The sequence below is a fragment of the Gigantopelta aegis genome, chromosome 4 (genome assembly GCF_016097555.1).
Source record: "Gigantopelta aegis isolate Gae_Host chromosome 4, Gae_host_genome, whole genome shotgun sequence".
Lineage (NCBI taxonomy): Eukaryota > Metazoa > Mollusca > Gastropoda > Neomphalida > Peltospiridae > Gigantopelta > Gigantopelta aegis.
In genome coordinates, this window is record NC_054702.1 from 104531513 (window position 1) to 104548004 (window position 16492).

The following is a 16492-nucleotide window of genomic DNA, read 5'->3' on the forward strand; positions in this document are numbered from 1 at the left end:
TTTCTTTTGTTTTAACGAAACCTTTAGAGTACTGGATATCAATCATTTGGTCATTTTTTTATTATTATTTTTTTAATGAGTTTATTGTCCCCAGATCATTTGACAGTGTCAAGGTTGGGGAGCCTTACAAAAATACATGTATATATTCATACACATACACATACATATATGTACATTCATATATCACATATTATGAAAGTTAATTTCAATATAGAGAATATATTAAATTAAAATTTATTAATCAATTACATTAATACATTAAATAATTGTATTAAAATATACTTGTTAAATAGATAACTAAAGAAATCATTTTAAATTGTGATGTTTAAAATGTTGATGGTTTTACAATGTTTTTATACACTACTGAAACAACTTCTAGTTAAAATGTATTAATCAATTACATTACTACATTAAATAATTATATTAAAAATCATTTAGTCATTTTGGCATAGTCTTAGAGAGGAAACCTGCTACATTTTTTCATTAGTAGCAAGGGATCTTTTATATGCACCATCCCACAAATATGATAGCACAAACACAGCCTTTGATATACCAGTCGTGGTACCCTGGCTAGAATGAGAAATAGCCCATGGGGCCACTGATGGGGATTGATCCTAGACTGACCTCACATCAATCAGTGTAACTTGGTTTATAGTTATATCTGTGAATGTTCATATCAGTGCATGTTTTTTTGTTTTTTTTGAAAAAAAATTTTTTTTAATTTATTAAACTAAATTTTTAAATTAAAGTTTAAAGTTAAAGTTAAATTTTTAAAGTTTGAAAAGTTTTTTTTAATGTGCATTGTAATGAACATCTATGGATACAACTATCAGCGACACCTAATAATAAGTTTATGACAGGCGAGACATTGCATTCTGCAGAATTCTGAACCGTGACATGTTAAATAAAAGGTAGTTTACTGTGTCTTTAATATATTATTAACTCAGTTGTTATTAGATAAAAAAAATTATTATATTTATGTGTTTTGTATGCCATTTCCAGTGATAATCATGCACTGCACCAGTGAAGTGAAAATCCATAAAGCACATGTAGTTTTGTCTGGTTCACTTAATAATGACAGTCATGTGGTGTACTGGGAGCTTAATAGACCAATGTATATAAAGCGCACTGCATATTTGAGATATTGCTAACGTCCTTATCCTAATCACATAGCCAATATAGCTCAACAAATTTTGTTTGTCATGTTCAATCAGTTCTGTATCACACAAAGTGAAAAAGGTCAAGGTAAACGTCATTACTAATAGTTTGCTTCAGCAGACATGTTGTTACTATGCACTTTTTTTCAAGGTCACACAACATTTGCCAGCTAGTGCATGCACATGTGTCGAAAATCGGCTGTCTTAAAAATAAACAGAAGGCCAGAAGGGGTGTGTGATTCATGCAGGCATCAATATATCAATTTATTGGAAGTGTGGCTGGAGGAAATGTTTTGAATGCAGTCTTGATTGATAGTGTTGTTTGTTATAATTGGCGTAAGTCGAAGAATGCACTAATTTCAAGCTGGGGTAGGATCAATCCCCGTCAGTGGACCCATGCATTGGCCTTTTTTTTTCGTTCCTGCCAATGCACCACAACTGGTATTACAATAGCTGTGGTACATGCTATCCTGTCTGTGAGATGGTGCATATAAAAGTTCCCTTGCTACTAATGTAAGACTATAACCCAGTATGTCAAAATTACCAAATGTTTGACATTCAATAGCCAATAATTAATAAATCAATGTTCTCTAGTTGTGTCGTTAAACAAAACAATCTTCTTTTTTTAAAGTTGCAAACTATTCAATAGGACAATGTTATAAATATGATAATGGCTGAACTTCGATATTTTTAAAAAAACAGGAAAGAAGTATTTTAAAACATTTTCAAAAATAGAGCTCTCAGGTGTCAAAGGGTTAACTGTCTGCAGGTAGCAATGTAAGTTGCAGTCTTGATGGTGTGTTTCATTATACATACTACCTGTGTTTGCATGTTTACTGCTCATTACAGTTTATTCAGAACATAATGTACATGAGTCCAAGGACATGTATAGTGTTAGAATCGATTTTTCTGCTGCTAGTAATAACTTAAAGCCATTCTGACATTTTCAATTATTCCTAAGGCAAAGAGACTTAATTTAATTGGTCTTGTTAATGTACAGTCTAATAAATGTTTGGTGGGCACTTGAAGAGCACTGTATAGTTTAGAATGTCATAAGTCAGCATGGACAGTTAATCATTTGTTATCGTCCTTTGTGTGTGACGTTTCTTTCCTGTTATGGTGCACCAACAGGAACATGTCCATTTTATCTTCTTTAAGGGCAGGTCTAGGATTTCCAAGGAGAAGGGGACAAGAAATCTATAGTCCTTCCCACAAGGAACGCCTTTTTTTCATACTATGAAATTTATTGCAAGTTATTTATTTTTGAACCAATTGTTTTCTAAATTGCACACAAAAATAGTATTTAAAAAAAATGATTTCCAAAATACTTTACTTTTCTTCTTATGTCAAACCAAACTGAAATTATTTACAAAAAACCTTTTGAACCCAAGATGCAAAAACTACATGTATGTTTAAATGTTAAGTCAAACATGGCTAAGATATCCAAGTAATTTTAAAATGTGTTACATAGGGATGTAACAATATACAGTCGTGTTTGCTACTAGATGGGGGCAGGATTTGGCTCAGTTGGTTGAGTGCTCACCTGAGGTGCTTGTGTCGCAGGATCGAACCACCTTGGTGGATCCATTCAGCTGATGTTTTTTTCTCATTCCAACCAGTGAACTGGTTAAAGGCTGTGGTATGTGAGATACTGTCTATGGGGTGGTGTATATAAAAATCCTTTGCTACTAATGGAAAAATGTTGTGGATTTCTTTTGACATCAACGTGTCAGAATTACCGAAAGTTTGACATCCAGTAGCCAATGATTGATTAATCAATGTGCTCTACTGGTATCGTTAAACAAAACAAAGTTTTAACTTTTGCTACTAGATGAACCAAATACACGAACTCATATATGTAATGTTTACTGCACAATTTATGTTTCCGAGGCACGCTGACCAAAGTTAAAGTTTGTTTTGTTTTAAGAAACACTAGTGCACATTGATCTATTATCTGCATCATCCCACAGACAGGATAACACATATCATGGCCATTGATATATATATATAGTCCGACCGCACATCAGCTGAGTGTTTTGCCATTGGGCTACATCCTCTCCCCACGCAGACCAAATGTAACACTCACTAAACTGAATTCGGCATTATATATTGCAGAATGAAATTCTACAGAGCAAAATTTTAGCATAATTTATTAGCAAGGAATCTTTTATATGCACAGATTGACACTGGCTGGGACGAGATACAGCCCAAGGGGCCTACTGACGTACTAAAGTTGTACATTGTATCATTTGTTATTGATTACTGGGAATATATTGCCATGAGTTGTAGCTATATAAATAAACGGGTTATATTCTAGTATGTGAGCCAGGTCATTCACCCTTGTACTCTTTATTGTGAGGCTTTCCTGTTGGGCGTAAACTTGACACATTGACCGGCCTCGGTGGTGTTGGTGTTGGACATTGGCTGTTAGGTACAGGGTTCGCAGCCCAGTACTGGATTCCCACCCAGGGCAAGTTTTAATGACTCAGTGGGTAGGTGTAAGATGACTACACTCTCTTCTCTCTCACTAACCAGTAACCGACTAAAAACTAACCCACTGTCCTGGACAGACAGCTCAGATAGCTAAGGTATGTGCCCAGGACAGCATGCTTGAACCGTAATTGGATATAAGCACAAAAATAAGTTGAAATGAATTAATGTCACATTTTCATCTTCTTCAAAACTAGTACACCAATTTCAAACACGTTTTGTGGAAACTGTCATTGACACATGGAGAAACAAATGAGTGAATTTGGTATTTCTGACCAGCACATGCAGGGGCCTGAGGGGTAGGGTCCAAAGGGGGAAAAATTAAAGCCAGAAGCTACTTCCATAAACGCTATAACCAAATAATCTATACATATGTAAAGATTAATAATGGATGGTATCATATAAAGAACTGCATTTAATTTCTTCAGATCTACAAGACCATTTTCAACTAAATTTAGTGGGGAGCTTCCTTGAACCCCATGGAAAAAATAATCATCAGTTTGGTCATTCTGACACTTGTGAAAAATTTATGTCCTGCTCTCCATACATCTGATAGGTGGGTGGGGTCACTTTATTCAGGTGACTGTTTAAAAGAGTCATGGATTGTTATGCTTTGTCATGCAGGGTTTTGAGATGTCTTTGCCAACATTACAGGTTTATCTATTCAATATACATGTAGTTATATGTAAATATATTACAGTGCTAAATATATATATGCTGTGTTGTACTAAGCAGATGGTATCTTGTCTATCCTGTTGGGCAACCTATACCTGTTGGAGTTGTTATGTCAAAAGTCTGTTCGGTAATTCACCCAGAAGTTCCTAATTCATTGTATTTGTGCACTGATACAGTGTGCTGCCCTCTTAGCTGGATCAAGCAGCATGCACGCATGACCTGTAGGATATTTTATCCTCCCATGTAGATCTGTGTTGCATTTAGTTAAGAGCAGATGACCTTAAGGTAACATTTTGTTGACCTCGGGATTTCATCAGTCTGATGAAATTACGAAATAAAATTACTACAGAGTTGGAAATTTGTTTTTTTTATTACAACAAAGTGCAGTATTGTATTTGGATCATGTTCAGTATGCATTATAATATGGTGGTAATGAAATTACGAAATAAAATTACCACAGAGTTTGATATTTATTTTTTATTACAACAAAGTGCAATATTGGGTTCAGATATTTGGATCATGTTCAACATGCATTGTAATACAGTGTCAATGACATTACTGTTCTATTGCTGTTCTTGAGTTGAGGTTAAGCATGTGTGTTGTCCTTAAACTGGAGCCAGAGGGTAATGGGTATAAATGTGAGACAGGAAATCTGTTGCCTCACCATGCAGACATGCTACATGCATAGATTTATTACGCTTTTAAGGACATGTCACCAGTAAAGTTATCATCTTTTTACACAAAGTCGGGTATTTTTATTAGAACTTCCAAAACATAATAATGTTAAGTCTCCAAATTACAACAAAATGTAGGAATTTAAAAATTCAGTGTGAATTTTGTATTACATAATTGATTAAATAAATCTGACATGTTTATCGTCTTTGGTTTTTGAGAAGATGCTCAATATGAGCATCTAGCATAATAGAAATGTTTTATTTAACGACGCACTCAACACATTTTATTTACGGTTATATGGCATCAGACGTATGGTTAAGGACCACACAGATATTGAGAGAGGAAACCCGCTGTCGCCACTTCATGGGCTACTCTTTTCGATTTGCAGCAAGGGATCTTTTATATGCACCATCCCATAGACAGGATAACACATACCACGGCCTTTGTTACACCAGTCAAAATCTGTGTGGTCCTTAACCATATGTCTGTCGTCATATAACCGTAAATAAAATGTGTTGAGTGCGTTGTTAAATAAAATATTTCTTTCTTTCTTTCTCACAATATCTGTGTGGTCCTTAACCATATGTCCAACATCATATAAACCTAAATAACATGTGTTGAGTGCGTCGTTAAATAAAACATTTCCTTCTTTCCGACAGACCTGTCAACCCTCCCGGATTCCGCGGGAGTCTCCCGGTATTTGATCAAATCTCCTTTCCCCTGTGCGGGAGACAGTTTCTCCTTTTAAATAACATTTTTGTAAGCATAAAAAAAATATCGATCCTCTTTTGTCAAAATAACATAAGGGAAGTAACTCTACCTTTTTTTTCTCATTCGGAAAATGTCGACTACTTTCGTTTTCTGAGAATGTAACAGGCCGAATTGTCCCGACTGTTTAACCTTTGCCGAAGTGAGAATTGTGGGATAGCCTATTTATATTGTTAAAAAAGCACATGGAGTTTATAAAATGACGTGTTATTATAATGTTTGTTGTCATAATGGCTACGAAGCGTGTTGCCGCTAATTCAGTGTTGCATAAAAACAAACAAAAAACTATCCAATTTAGTTCTAAGGACACCTCTGAATTGTAAAATGTCTTCCCACTGGAATACATAATGCAACTATGACAATCTGAACTGCCAGACTCCGAGTTGACAGCGATGATGCATGTTAAAATCACATGTCACAGCAAGACAACGAAAAGACCAATTAGCTGTATAAACATACTTGTGTCAGTTAATTTTGTATGTTTGTGCAGTAAAATGTTGGTTATAAGGGTACTCTTCAAGAAATTATTTTTGTACAATTAAAAAATGTTGTGTTTGACATTGACATAAAGTTACTCACGGAAATGGGTATAATTCCGGTATATTTCACACGATGTCCGTAATGTTTACTTACGATTAATGAAAATACAATATTTATTGCATCATTATAATGATTTTAAATAAGTGCCACCGTTCCTCATTATAGTAAAAACTGAATATTAATTTATATAAATTTGTCTTTGGTACATGTACTTAGGTACACTAACCACAAATGATAATGTAACGCAACCTGTAAGGCTGTAAGTGTAATACCGTAAATGTACTAATTAAATTTTTTATTTCTTGTTCATGTTCTTAACATTTTTGGATAAAATATTATTATTTTTTTAAATATGTATTAAATCATAATAATATTTAAACTTTTTTTCTTTTAATGCCAAGATCTAAGGTTAAGAAGTATATATGACATTATATAGTATTCATATAACTTATTGTAATAATGTTTTTTTTAAATCTTGCGATTTTGGGTTAAATTGTGTGAATTTAAAAAATCTCCTGCTTTTTGACAAAATCTCCTGCTTTTTCAACACACATCTCCTGCTTTCTCTTGACTAAAGGTTGACAGGTCTGCTTTCCGATCATGACCTAAATTTAATGTGTGATTTTCAGAGGGTACGTAATAAGAACAAAACAGACCACAAGTGTCCATACTAGGTGGCTATGGGTTTGAAATCTTTAGAAAATGGGGTGGGACGTAGCCCAGTGGTAAAACGTTCACTTGATGCGCGGGTGATTTCTCGTTCCAGCCAGTGCTCAACAACTGGTGTAACAAAGGCCGTGGTATGTACTATTCTGTCTATGGGATGGTGCATATAAAATATCCCTTGCTGCTAATCGAAAAGAGTAGCCCATGAAGTGATGACAGCGGGTTTCCTCTCTCAATATCTGTGTGCATGGTCCTTAACCATATGTTTGACACCATATAACCATAAATAAAATGTGTTGAGTGTGTCGTTAAATAAAACATTTTCTTCCTTTCAAAAACAGACATTGCATTTTATGTAATTTGACAAATTTTAAACAGCAGTTCTCTTATATAATCTTTCTAAAAATTATAAAAATAGATCCATTAATTTCCAAGATTTTAGGGTACATAATTTTACCCTTCATACCCCCTGGCAGAAACCCTGGCATGGGTCGAAAGAGAAACAAAATCTACATATTTGTACTTGTGTTGTGTTGTGTTGTGTTGTGTTATTATAAACAACATTCTTTTTCTTTCCTACTGAGGTAGACATGAAAAGGACTCATGACAAGGTATTCTGACAACAGCATTATGTAACGTGCAGTGACAGTCAGCCAACTAGAGCGAGGATCTATTTCAGTCCTCGTATGATAAATAAAGCATGCCAAAAGATCTGCACCAGATTAGTGCTGACGTATAGTCACGAATTACATAATATTGAATTTCAATGCAGGGAAAATGACAGTTGGTAAACTAGAAATAGATTACAATTTTTTTTTTCTTGTGCATTATCATATAAATCACAATGTTAGTAGTAGAATACCTTTTTGTGCAGCTTGGAAACCATCATGTGGCCATTTGTCAATTACATAATTATATAAAATCTGGCTTTCTTTTCAACCCCCACACCTCCTCCCTCCCCCGCGATGTCGTATTTTGTTATGCCAGGGCTACACGAAGCTCTGGGAAAGCACTTAGAGCAGAATATTTAATTAAATTATCTGTTAAATTTCAAAACTTGCAGAAACTCAGTTGATTTCCAACAATGTATCAATCATTACACGTAATTACATGTCACCAAATTAAAATAAAGTTTGCCAATTGATTCATGTTAATCATCACATAACTAAGTTTGTCGCCTGATAATCAGTATGTTGTTATGCTGGTGATTAAGAATTCATTCATTCATTCATTCATTCATTAAAAATTAAAAATTCATAATTGGTAGTTTGGCACGTTGTGGAGCTAGCCCTGAACACAAAGACCACTCTTCCCTTTTAAAATTACATAACACTCTTATTTAAGTCCCCAACTGGTCCAACCAGAGGGGCTATATGTTTCATCTCTGTTCTGTCTGTGTGACAGTCCAGACTTTTTTTTCCACAATGCCATAATAAATTTAGTAAACATTTTATATATAGCTTTATCATGTAATGTTATAGACTTTCATGGCAATTTCTTCTTCTTTTTTTTTTTTTTTTACAGAGTTATGACACTTAAACTTTGGAGATATGAAAAACAAAATATCCAGACAATTTGGTTTCACCATGTCTTAAAATTTTGAGCTGAAATTTTTTGTGCAGCTTTATCATGTACTGTTACAGATCAAATTTGACTTTCATGGTGATTTACCAAGGGTTTTTTTACAGAGTTATGGCCCTTGATCTTAAGCTATACAAAAGTTTGGTGGGCCCATAAGGGGGCATGTATTGCTTTAGCAGTACTCTCAGAATGCATGTTACTATCGTTGTGTAATTTTAAAAACATTATTGGCATTTCTGTTTATTTCATTGTTAATATATAGATTTACAAAAACTATTTACAGCAGAATATACTGGTATGAATAACAAAGACAAATTGTGTTGAAAACATACATAACTCCCCTTTCTATGCCTCCTAACATTTGGTAATGAATACAGCCATGACATCCTCCAGTTAGTGTTACCTAACTGGTAAAAGCTAGGGTCCTGATATACTGAACCAAACATAGGGTAATATTTTGATAGGTTTGACCATGACACGCTATTGTCTGTTAGGGTAATTGAGAGGTTTAATCACTGCATACTTCGCATAACACAACAAGTTTGATTACCAGGTATAAGACTTTTCTTTTCTTTTTTGTTCTTTAAAAAGGAATAAAAACATTTAAAGAAAGAAAGAAAACAAGTTATCAAGTTATATGGGCTTGATGTTTTTGTTAAAATGAAATCTTCTTACTGGTGGTCTTGTTTTGTTGATTACAACATAGGGCCAGTTTTTAGCATTTTGTCACAGTATAGGAGAAATTAAATTCTGAAAGGAACTTCAGTATTAGAGATATTTCACAATCACAATCACACCGTTACCACCTTTACTGTTACGGATACTGATAGCTAATCATGATGGGTCGAATTTACAAAGCCAGTTTATGTCTTACACGTGTGTAACTATATACATTTACAATGCTAAAACACCTGCATTTAAGACAAACAAGCTTCATAAATTGGGCCCATTGTGATCCAGTAACAGTGCTAAATGTTTAGCTAATTTTGCAGTTTGGCATGGTATAGTGACCTAAAGATGGAAGCATTGTTAAAAGTTTTATTTATATATTTATTTTTTAATTAATATTTTCACAGAATTTAAGTTATAGAAAAAATATCAAAAGAATATTTACATTTTTATTACCAGAAGTGTTTTTAAATGGAATAAGTTCAAGTTTAATAATTACCTCCCTTGAAAATCATTGTGGTGTAATTATTGATATCAATGTAGCATAATTGTTCTTTAGTTTGATGATTACCAATGCATCTGATTGTATTTAAAAAAAAAGAAAATAAGAAGTAATTTAAACAATTGTAGTATCTTAACTGGATATGAAGTGTAATGACAGTGAAATATCTGCATCAGATTGTGTGTGTAGCCAAATAGTTGTCGTTGCCTGTAACTTAAAATTGAATCAAGTTTTGTTTTGTTTGTTACTTATTTGGACGATCACTTTGCAATTCATGAAAATATGTTTTTCACACATCATGAGTTGAAAAATAAAAAATCATATCATATTCGAAACAAAAACATTAAATGGACTCTATTTACATAATTTTATTATGTAAATAGATAGTTTTGCTGCAACCTGTCAAAGCACATATCGTACAAAGCACCATTTTAACATCATGTTTAATAGGCATATAGATTGGTTTTGATATAAACTTTATTGTTATGTTGTTGAGTTATGCTAATATCAGTATAATTTGGAAATTTTGGAAATGAACTGTTCCACTGTCTGTCCTGTTTTAAACATCTGATAAAGATATATTAAATTAAACATATTTTGATTGTAATGATATAAATACAGAACTGTAATTGCTTAGATATAGTCTTAAAATATCAGCTTAATCGTGAGAACGTTAGAATAACAAATGTCACTCAGCAGAACAGGATAATGCCAATATCTGAATGCATCAACCAGTTGTTTTATTTATCCAACAAGAATAGTCAACAAAATTATCTTTATTCCAGCTGTACCGTGAAAGATACATGATGTCATTTTTTTAAGTGTGACAATATATGGAAGTTAATTGTTGTTAGAATATATGAGATTAATTGTTACAATATATGGGTTTACTTGTTAGAATATATGGGTATCTTTATTCCAGCTGTACCGTGAAAGATACATGATGTCATTTTTTTAAGTGTGACAATATATGGAAGTTAATTGTTGTTAGAATATATGAGATTAATTGTTAGAATATATGGGTTTACTTGTTAGAATATATGGGTATTTTTGTTGTTAGAATATATTTAGTTTCGTAGTTCAAGTTCAGAGGATTAAGAATTAATTAGTTTATACTTGGGAGAGGAAAATACTGATTCAGCATGTTCTAACCTGGCCTTTAGTTTTTTACCTCGTCTTTCGGGGGGTCAGTAATCTTACAAGTTAACAGTAAGAAGGTAAGTTTCATCGCATCAGTAAAGAAAAACTTGTAAGTAAACATGTAAGTGCTCTTGTGACACAATGCTTTATTTTTATTTAGCATATTGCAACCATAAAGGATGTAAAAATATGCCTTTGAAAAACTAGCATGAGGTTTATATCACGCGATCTATATTTTTGGTCACTGACTAAATATATTGAAAAGTATATCATCGTATCTTGCCAATTATAAATTGCAGGATAACTGCAGCATATACTTTCAGATAGTAAGAATGTAAAGAAGATCAATTGACCATAGAAGACCATTTTAGATGAACTAACAATGCTATGGATATATTAATCTGTTACAGCAATTTGTCAATATGATCATTCTGTATGTACGGATAAGGATTTGCATGTTTCTCTAACCACATCTCATTACATTTTAAACCACGGTTATTTTGACATATGGTCCGGAGAATCAGAGAGGAAACCTGCTACTTATGTTTCCACATGCAGGGTTACTCCTTCCAAAAAGTAGCAGCGGATCTTTTATATGCACTTTCTAATGGACAAGACAGTACATATCTTGGTGCTTTGATGTTCCAGTCGTGGGGTACTGATTGGGATGGGGAGTTAAATAAAGGTGGTTGATCCCACAACTCATTGCACTTCAGTCACTAACCTGATTATTTCCTCATTCTATAAAGAAAACCTTGTCAGAAGTACATTTTAGGTATATATGTTCTTCATACAAGTATGTCGGTCTACAGGCTGGTAGGTACTGGGTTTGGATCCCAGTCGAGGCATGGGATTTTTAATCCAGATATCGACTCTAAACCCTGAGTGAATGCTCCGCAAGGCTCAATGGGTAAGTAAACCACTTGCATCAACAAAGGCCATGGTTTGTGCTATCCTGCCTGTGGGAAGCGCAAATAAAAGATCCCTTGCTGCCTGTCGTAAAAGAGTAGCCTATGTAGCGACAGCGGGTTTCCTCTAAAAAAACCAGTGTTAGAATGACCATATGTTTGACGTCCAATAGCCGATGATAAGATAAAAAATCAATGTGCTCTAGTGGCATCGTTAAATAAAACAAACTTTACTTTTCATACAAGTGTGTGTATTCTTACCCATGCTGCTCAAAGTCAATATTTGTATATCTTTAAAAAAAAAAAAAAAAAAATTATTTGTTTAATGACACCACAAGAGCTCATTGATTAATTAATTATCTGGGTGTCAAACATTTGGTAATTCTGACTCGTAGTCATCAAAGGAAACCTGCTATATTTTTCATAATGCAGCAAGGGATCTTTTATATGTACTTCCCCACAGACAGGAAAGCACATACCATGGCCTTTGACCAGTTGTGGCACACTGGTTGGAACAAGAAAAACCCAGTCATTTGAATGGATCCACTGAGGTGGTTTGATCCTGCAACGAAAGTGAACACTCAACTGATTGAGCTAAATCCTGCCCCAGTAAGCAGCAAAAGTCTTTTGATATACTAATAATTAAAGGCTGTGGTGTATGCTGTCCGGTCTGTGGAAAAATGTATGTAAAAATGCCCAGTGCATTTAGTTGGTAGGATCCCTATACCGGTATGTATGTGCAACAGGTTTCTTTACTGTTTAGATCAAGTGTTAAAATAATCATGTTAGAAAACAAATAACTGCAGTTTAAAATGTGCTGAGGTGTGATTAAACAAATATTCCTTTTTAACCCATTTGCATATACATGTATGTACAAAGTTGCGTGTGCAGGATAGATTGTTGATGGTGGAAAAAAACCTATACAAAGGTGTTGCTAAACAATATTCCTTTAATAGTAGTAAGTGGTATAATACATGTATGCAAATGACACATTTCCAGTTTTGATCATCGATCAATGTAGTATGTACCTTTAAAAAAACAACAACAAAAATTAAGACCATAACTGCATTAACTTGTTAATACACTGGAGTGACAGTGTTAGAAAATCACTCAAAATTATGACACCTTAACAGCTAGTCGTGACTAGGCTCAAAAAAGGTAATACATTTATGTGCATAAATGTGGCTGTTTTAACATGCCTATTATGTTGTCATATTTTTCAGCCATGCATATATATAATATCCATTCCCTTTTTTTCCTTATGGTGGCTATAGCTATATCATACTTTATTATGTGTAAAAATTGTTAAATTGTATCTCTGTTGGTCTTGTGTTTTTTGTTTGTTTTGATTTTGTTTTTGTTTTTTTCTTTTTATTACGTGTTAAAGAGGTATTCCTGAGTTATGGCAAACAACCAAAACCACATTGAACATGTGGACAGATATTCTAAGAAAAGGTAATACTAAAAAAATATTTTGTTAGCAAAACACAATCACTGCCTACTCAGGAATGTCCTTTTAAGTATTAACTTTGTATTGTACAAAAAAACAAAAAAACATGCATGTAATTCTCATGTATATAATTACAAATGTCCTGCCATTATATGATGTACTCTTTTCTGATTGGACGACGTCACTAAAAAACTGAATGTTATCCTTCGATAAAACCTCAGAAAATTACGTCATAGCATCAAATAGGAAGTCATCATGTAAAACAGGTCATGGAAAGGACGTTAGAAACTAATTTGTGTAGTTTTAACTAAATAAGTTTTTTTTTTTTGTAATTACAAAAATTGTGTGACATTTTTGTATGAATTTATTGATGTATAGCGGCCACATTTTTATTTGATTTTAAACTAAAATTTTGATCGTTATTCATCGATAAATTCACAAAACAAATGTCCAAACAATTTTTATGTAACATACACACTTGTCTTCAATGTAATTTACTTGATTAACCATTAATTATGCCCCTATTGTGATATAATATAATTGTTGTTGTAGGGGTATGAAAGCGAAGGAAGCAGCCCAGAAGCGCCGTGACAATGAGGCGGTGGAGATGGAGCGGCTGTCTGATGTACTGCCCCTCACCAGGGACGTCATTGATAAGCTGGACAAGGGATCCATCATCCGACTGGCTATTGCCTACATCAGGATTAAACACACCATCCAGAGAGGTAGGAGTTCACCTATATCTCACATTGATGCTTCCTACTGTAATATTACTTATTAACTATAGTCTGTCCCATCCTCCTACAAAAATGTTTTTTGTAAATAATTTCAGTTTGGTTTGAGGTAAAAAGAAAAGTAAAAGTGTTTTTGAAATGACAAAAATATGCTGTTTTTGTGTGCAGTTTACAAGAAAACAATCGGCTCAGAAATAAATAACTTGTAGTAAATTCCATAGTAAGAAAAAACAGCGTTCCTTGTGAGACGGACTGTAGTTCCTCATTGTAAGGTTTTAATCATATGGAATGAAACTTGAATATTTCTTTGGTGAAGAATACTCTGGGGAACTGTTCTACTGTTAACATAATAGGGTACTTTATTTAGAATACATTCTGATTGATTCATTCTGATACAATAGTATAACCGTGAACATTAAAAATCACTTGATGATCATGTAGTGTGTAAAATTTGTACATGAAAGGAGAATGGTAAGCATGCTCAAGTTACATATAGGATCATCGGGTTTTATTGCTGAATGACATTAGTAAAAAGACATTGAAAAGGGCATTTCCAATGTCATCGGTACCTATTAACAATATATCTACATGCTGTCTGTTTCCAATTTTCCATATTCTCCATCCAAAGCTTAAGATATGATTTGACTTTCTGGTTTTGTCTGATTTTTTGCATACATTCTGAATAAGGGCCACCATTTAAGACCATTGTGCAATTTCTCTGTTCAAAAGTGCATGCTTGCTAAAATTGCCGAGAGTTACTGATTGCAGAAACATGATTTTCCCCCATCAGCTGATACCCGAATGATATTAAGTACTGCCTGAGGCCCTTGACACAACATCTGTTAGGTAGGAAAGAAGAGGGAAGATGAAGACCTGTTGAATATTTGTTTGCCAGTCTGTTACTCAAAAAAAAAAGTTTAAATATGTTAGGAAAATTTTCAAATTGTTGTAAACAGAAGATTGCTAGAGATAAACAAGTTGATAGATCCACAAATTTTGAAATGGTAATAGACGACAAAAATCAGAATGGATGTTGTACCAACTCGGTAGAATTAACCAAATGTTAAATAATTAAATGTACCAGAGAATTATTTGCAAGAATAGTGCAAAATGCACTAAATGACACCTTTTGATATCTCATTTCTGTTTCAGTTTAATTGTGGGAAGCTTTAGGACTAATCTCAATATCCAACCACCAATATTAAAATTTAAAAATTTAGTTTTAATAATCCACTTTCATCTCATTTCATTCATGTCAACTTATTTTCATACTTATATCCAATTAAGGTTCAAGCACGCTCTCCTGGGCACACATCATCTCAGCTATCTGGGCTGTCTGTTCAGGACAGTGGGTTAGTTGTTAATTGTTAGTGATTAGTTAGAGAGAAGAAGGTGTAGTGGCCTTACGCCTACCCATTGAACCCGTAAGAACTCGCTCTGGGTGGGAGCCGGTACCGGGCTGCGAACCCTGTATCTACCAGCCTTTTGTCCGATGGCTTAACCACGACGCCACCAAGGCTGTTTGTTTTTTTTTAATCTCAGGGAAGTGTGTGCACTTCATGTTGCTAATAAATCTAAATTTACAAAATTAACAACTCTGACTTTCAATTTCTTATTGTTTTTCTTTTAGCCGATTGTAACTGGCAAGCAACCTAATTGTTAGACGTGTTCAGTTTTACATTGACATTCCAAATGTATATTTTAAACAAATTGATTTTGCAAAAATCATAATATGGTATTTTTAAATAAACAGTTTGAAATTCTCAATTTTAAAATCGTAGCAGTTCACCATAAAACTGACTGGCAGTTTGCATTGATTATCAGTTTGTGCAAATGTCACAGGAACCGAACAACAGTTAGTCACATGAACTGAACAACAGTTAATGTGAAATAGTGTTTCATTGTACCTGTAGTTTAACAGGATGTAATTGACCTAATCTGTAATCTGTACATGCATGCCTTTCCTGTGACACCGGTCTTAGGAAAATATTTCTTCAATGCAAATAGGTCATAACCAATTCACACTCTGTCCTGACTCATGTAACTACCAAGGCCAAGTCATGCAAGTGTAAGTGCATTTTCATAATACATCCTGATAGATTTATCAAGTCATCAGTTGTACCACAGACGTTACACAAAGCTATCATGTACACTAGTTATGGATTTGTTTGCTGGTTCATTTTGCATGCACTTGCAGTACAAAAGCACTGGTCCTTATTCGGTGTAGCGTGACTGCAGGATCTTATTGCCAGGAGGTTGTAACAGCGTGGAGTGGTGGGTGGGATTGTGCAGGTGTGTACATTAATTTCTCAAACAGGATGCAGTGTCACTGATGGTATACTGAGCTCCATTAAAAACACAACACCTAATTTTCACTTGTTATTTTTATTTCATATGTTAGCAATGTTCTGGACAGTGATCAGGTTTAATGGAAAATTGTTTGGTTTGGCTCTACTGTTGAGATGATCAGTTATAAAAAGCCATAATCTACTGTGTGGGAAAATGTTAACTGTAATTGGTTCCTCCATGGAATTGAT

General features: G+C 33.9%; 1 protein-coding gene across 3 annotated transcripts in view; it reads left to right on the forward strand.

Moving 5' to 3' along the window:
- LOC121371656 (hypoxia-inducible factor 1-alpha-like) overlaps positions 1-16492 on the forward strand; it is a 188245-nt gene that overhangs the window by 42615 nt on the left and 129138 nt on the right. For all 3 annotated transcript variants that reach the window (XM_041497704.1, XM_041497706.1, XM_041497705.1), the window contains exon 3: positions 13774-13946. In XM_041497704.1, coding sequence (XP_041353638.1) covers positions 13774-13946 — 173 coding nt within the window. The remainder of the gene's footprint in view (positions 1-13773; positions 13947-16492) is intronic.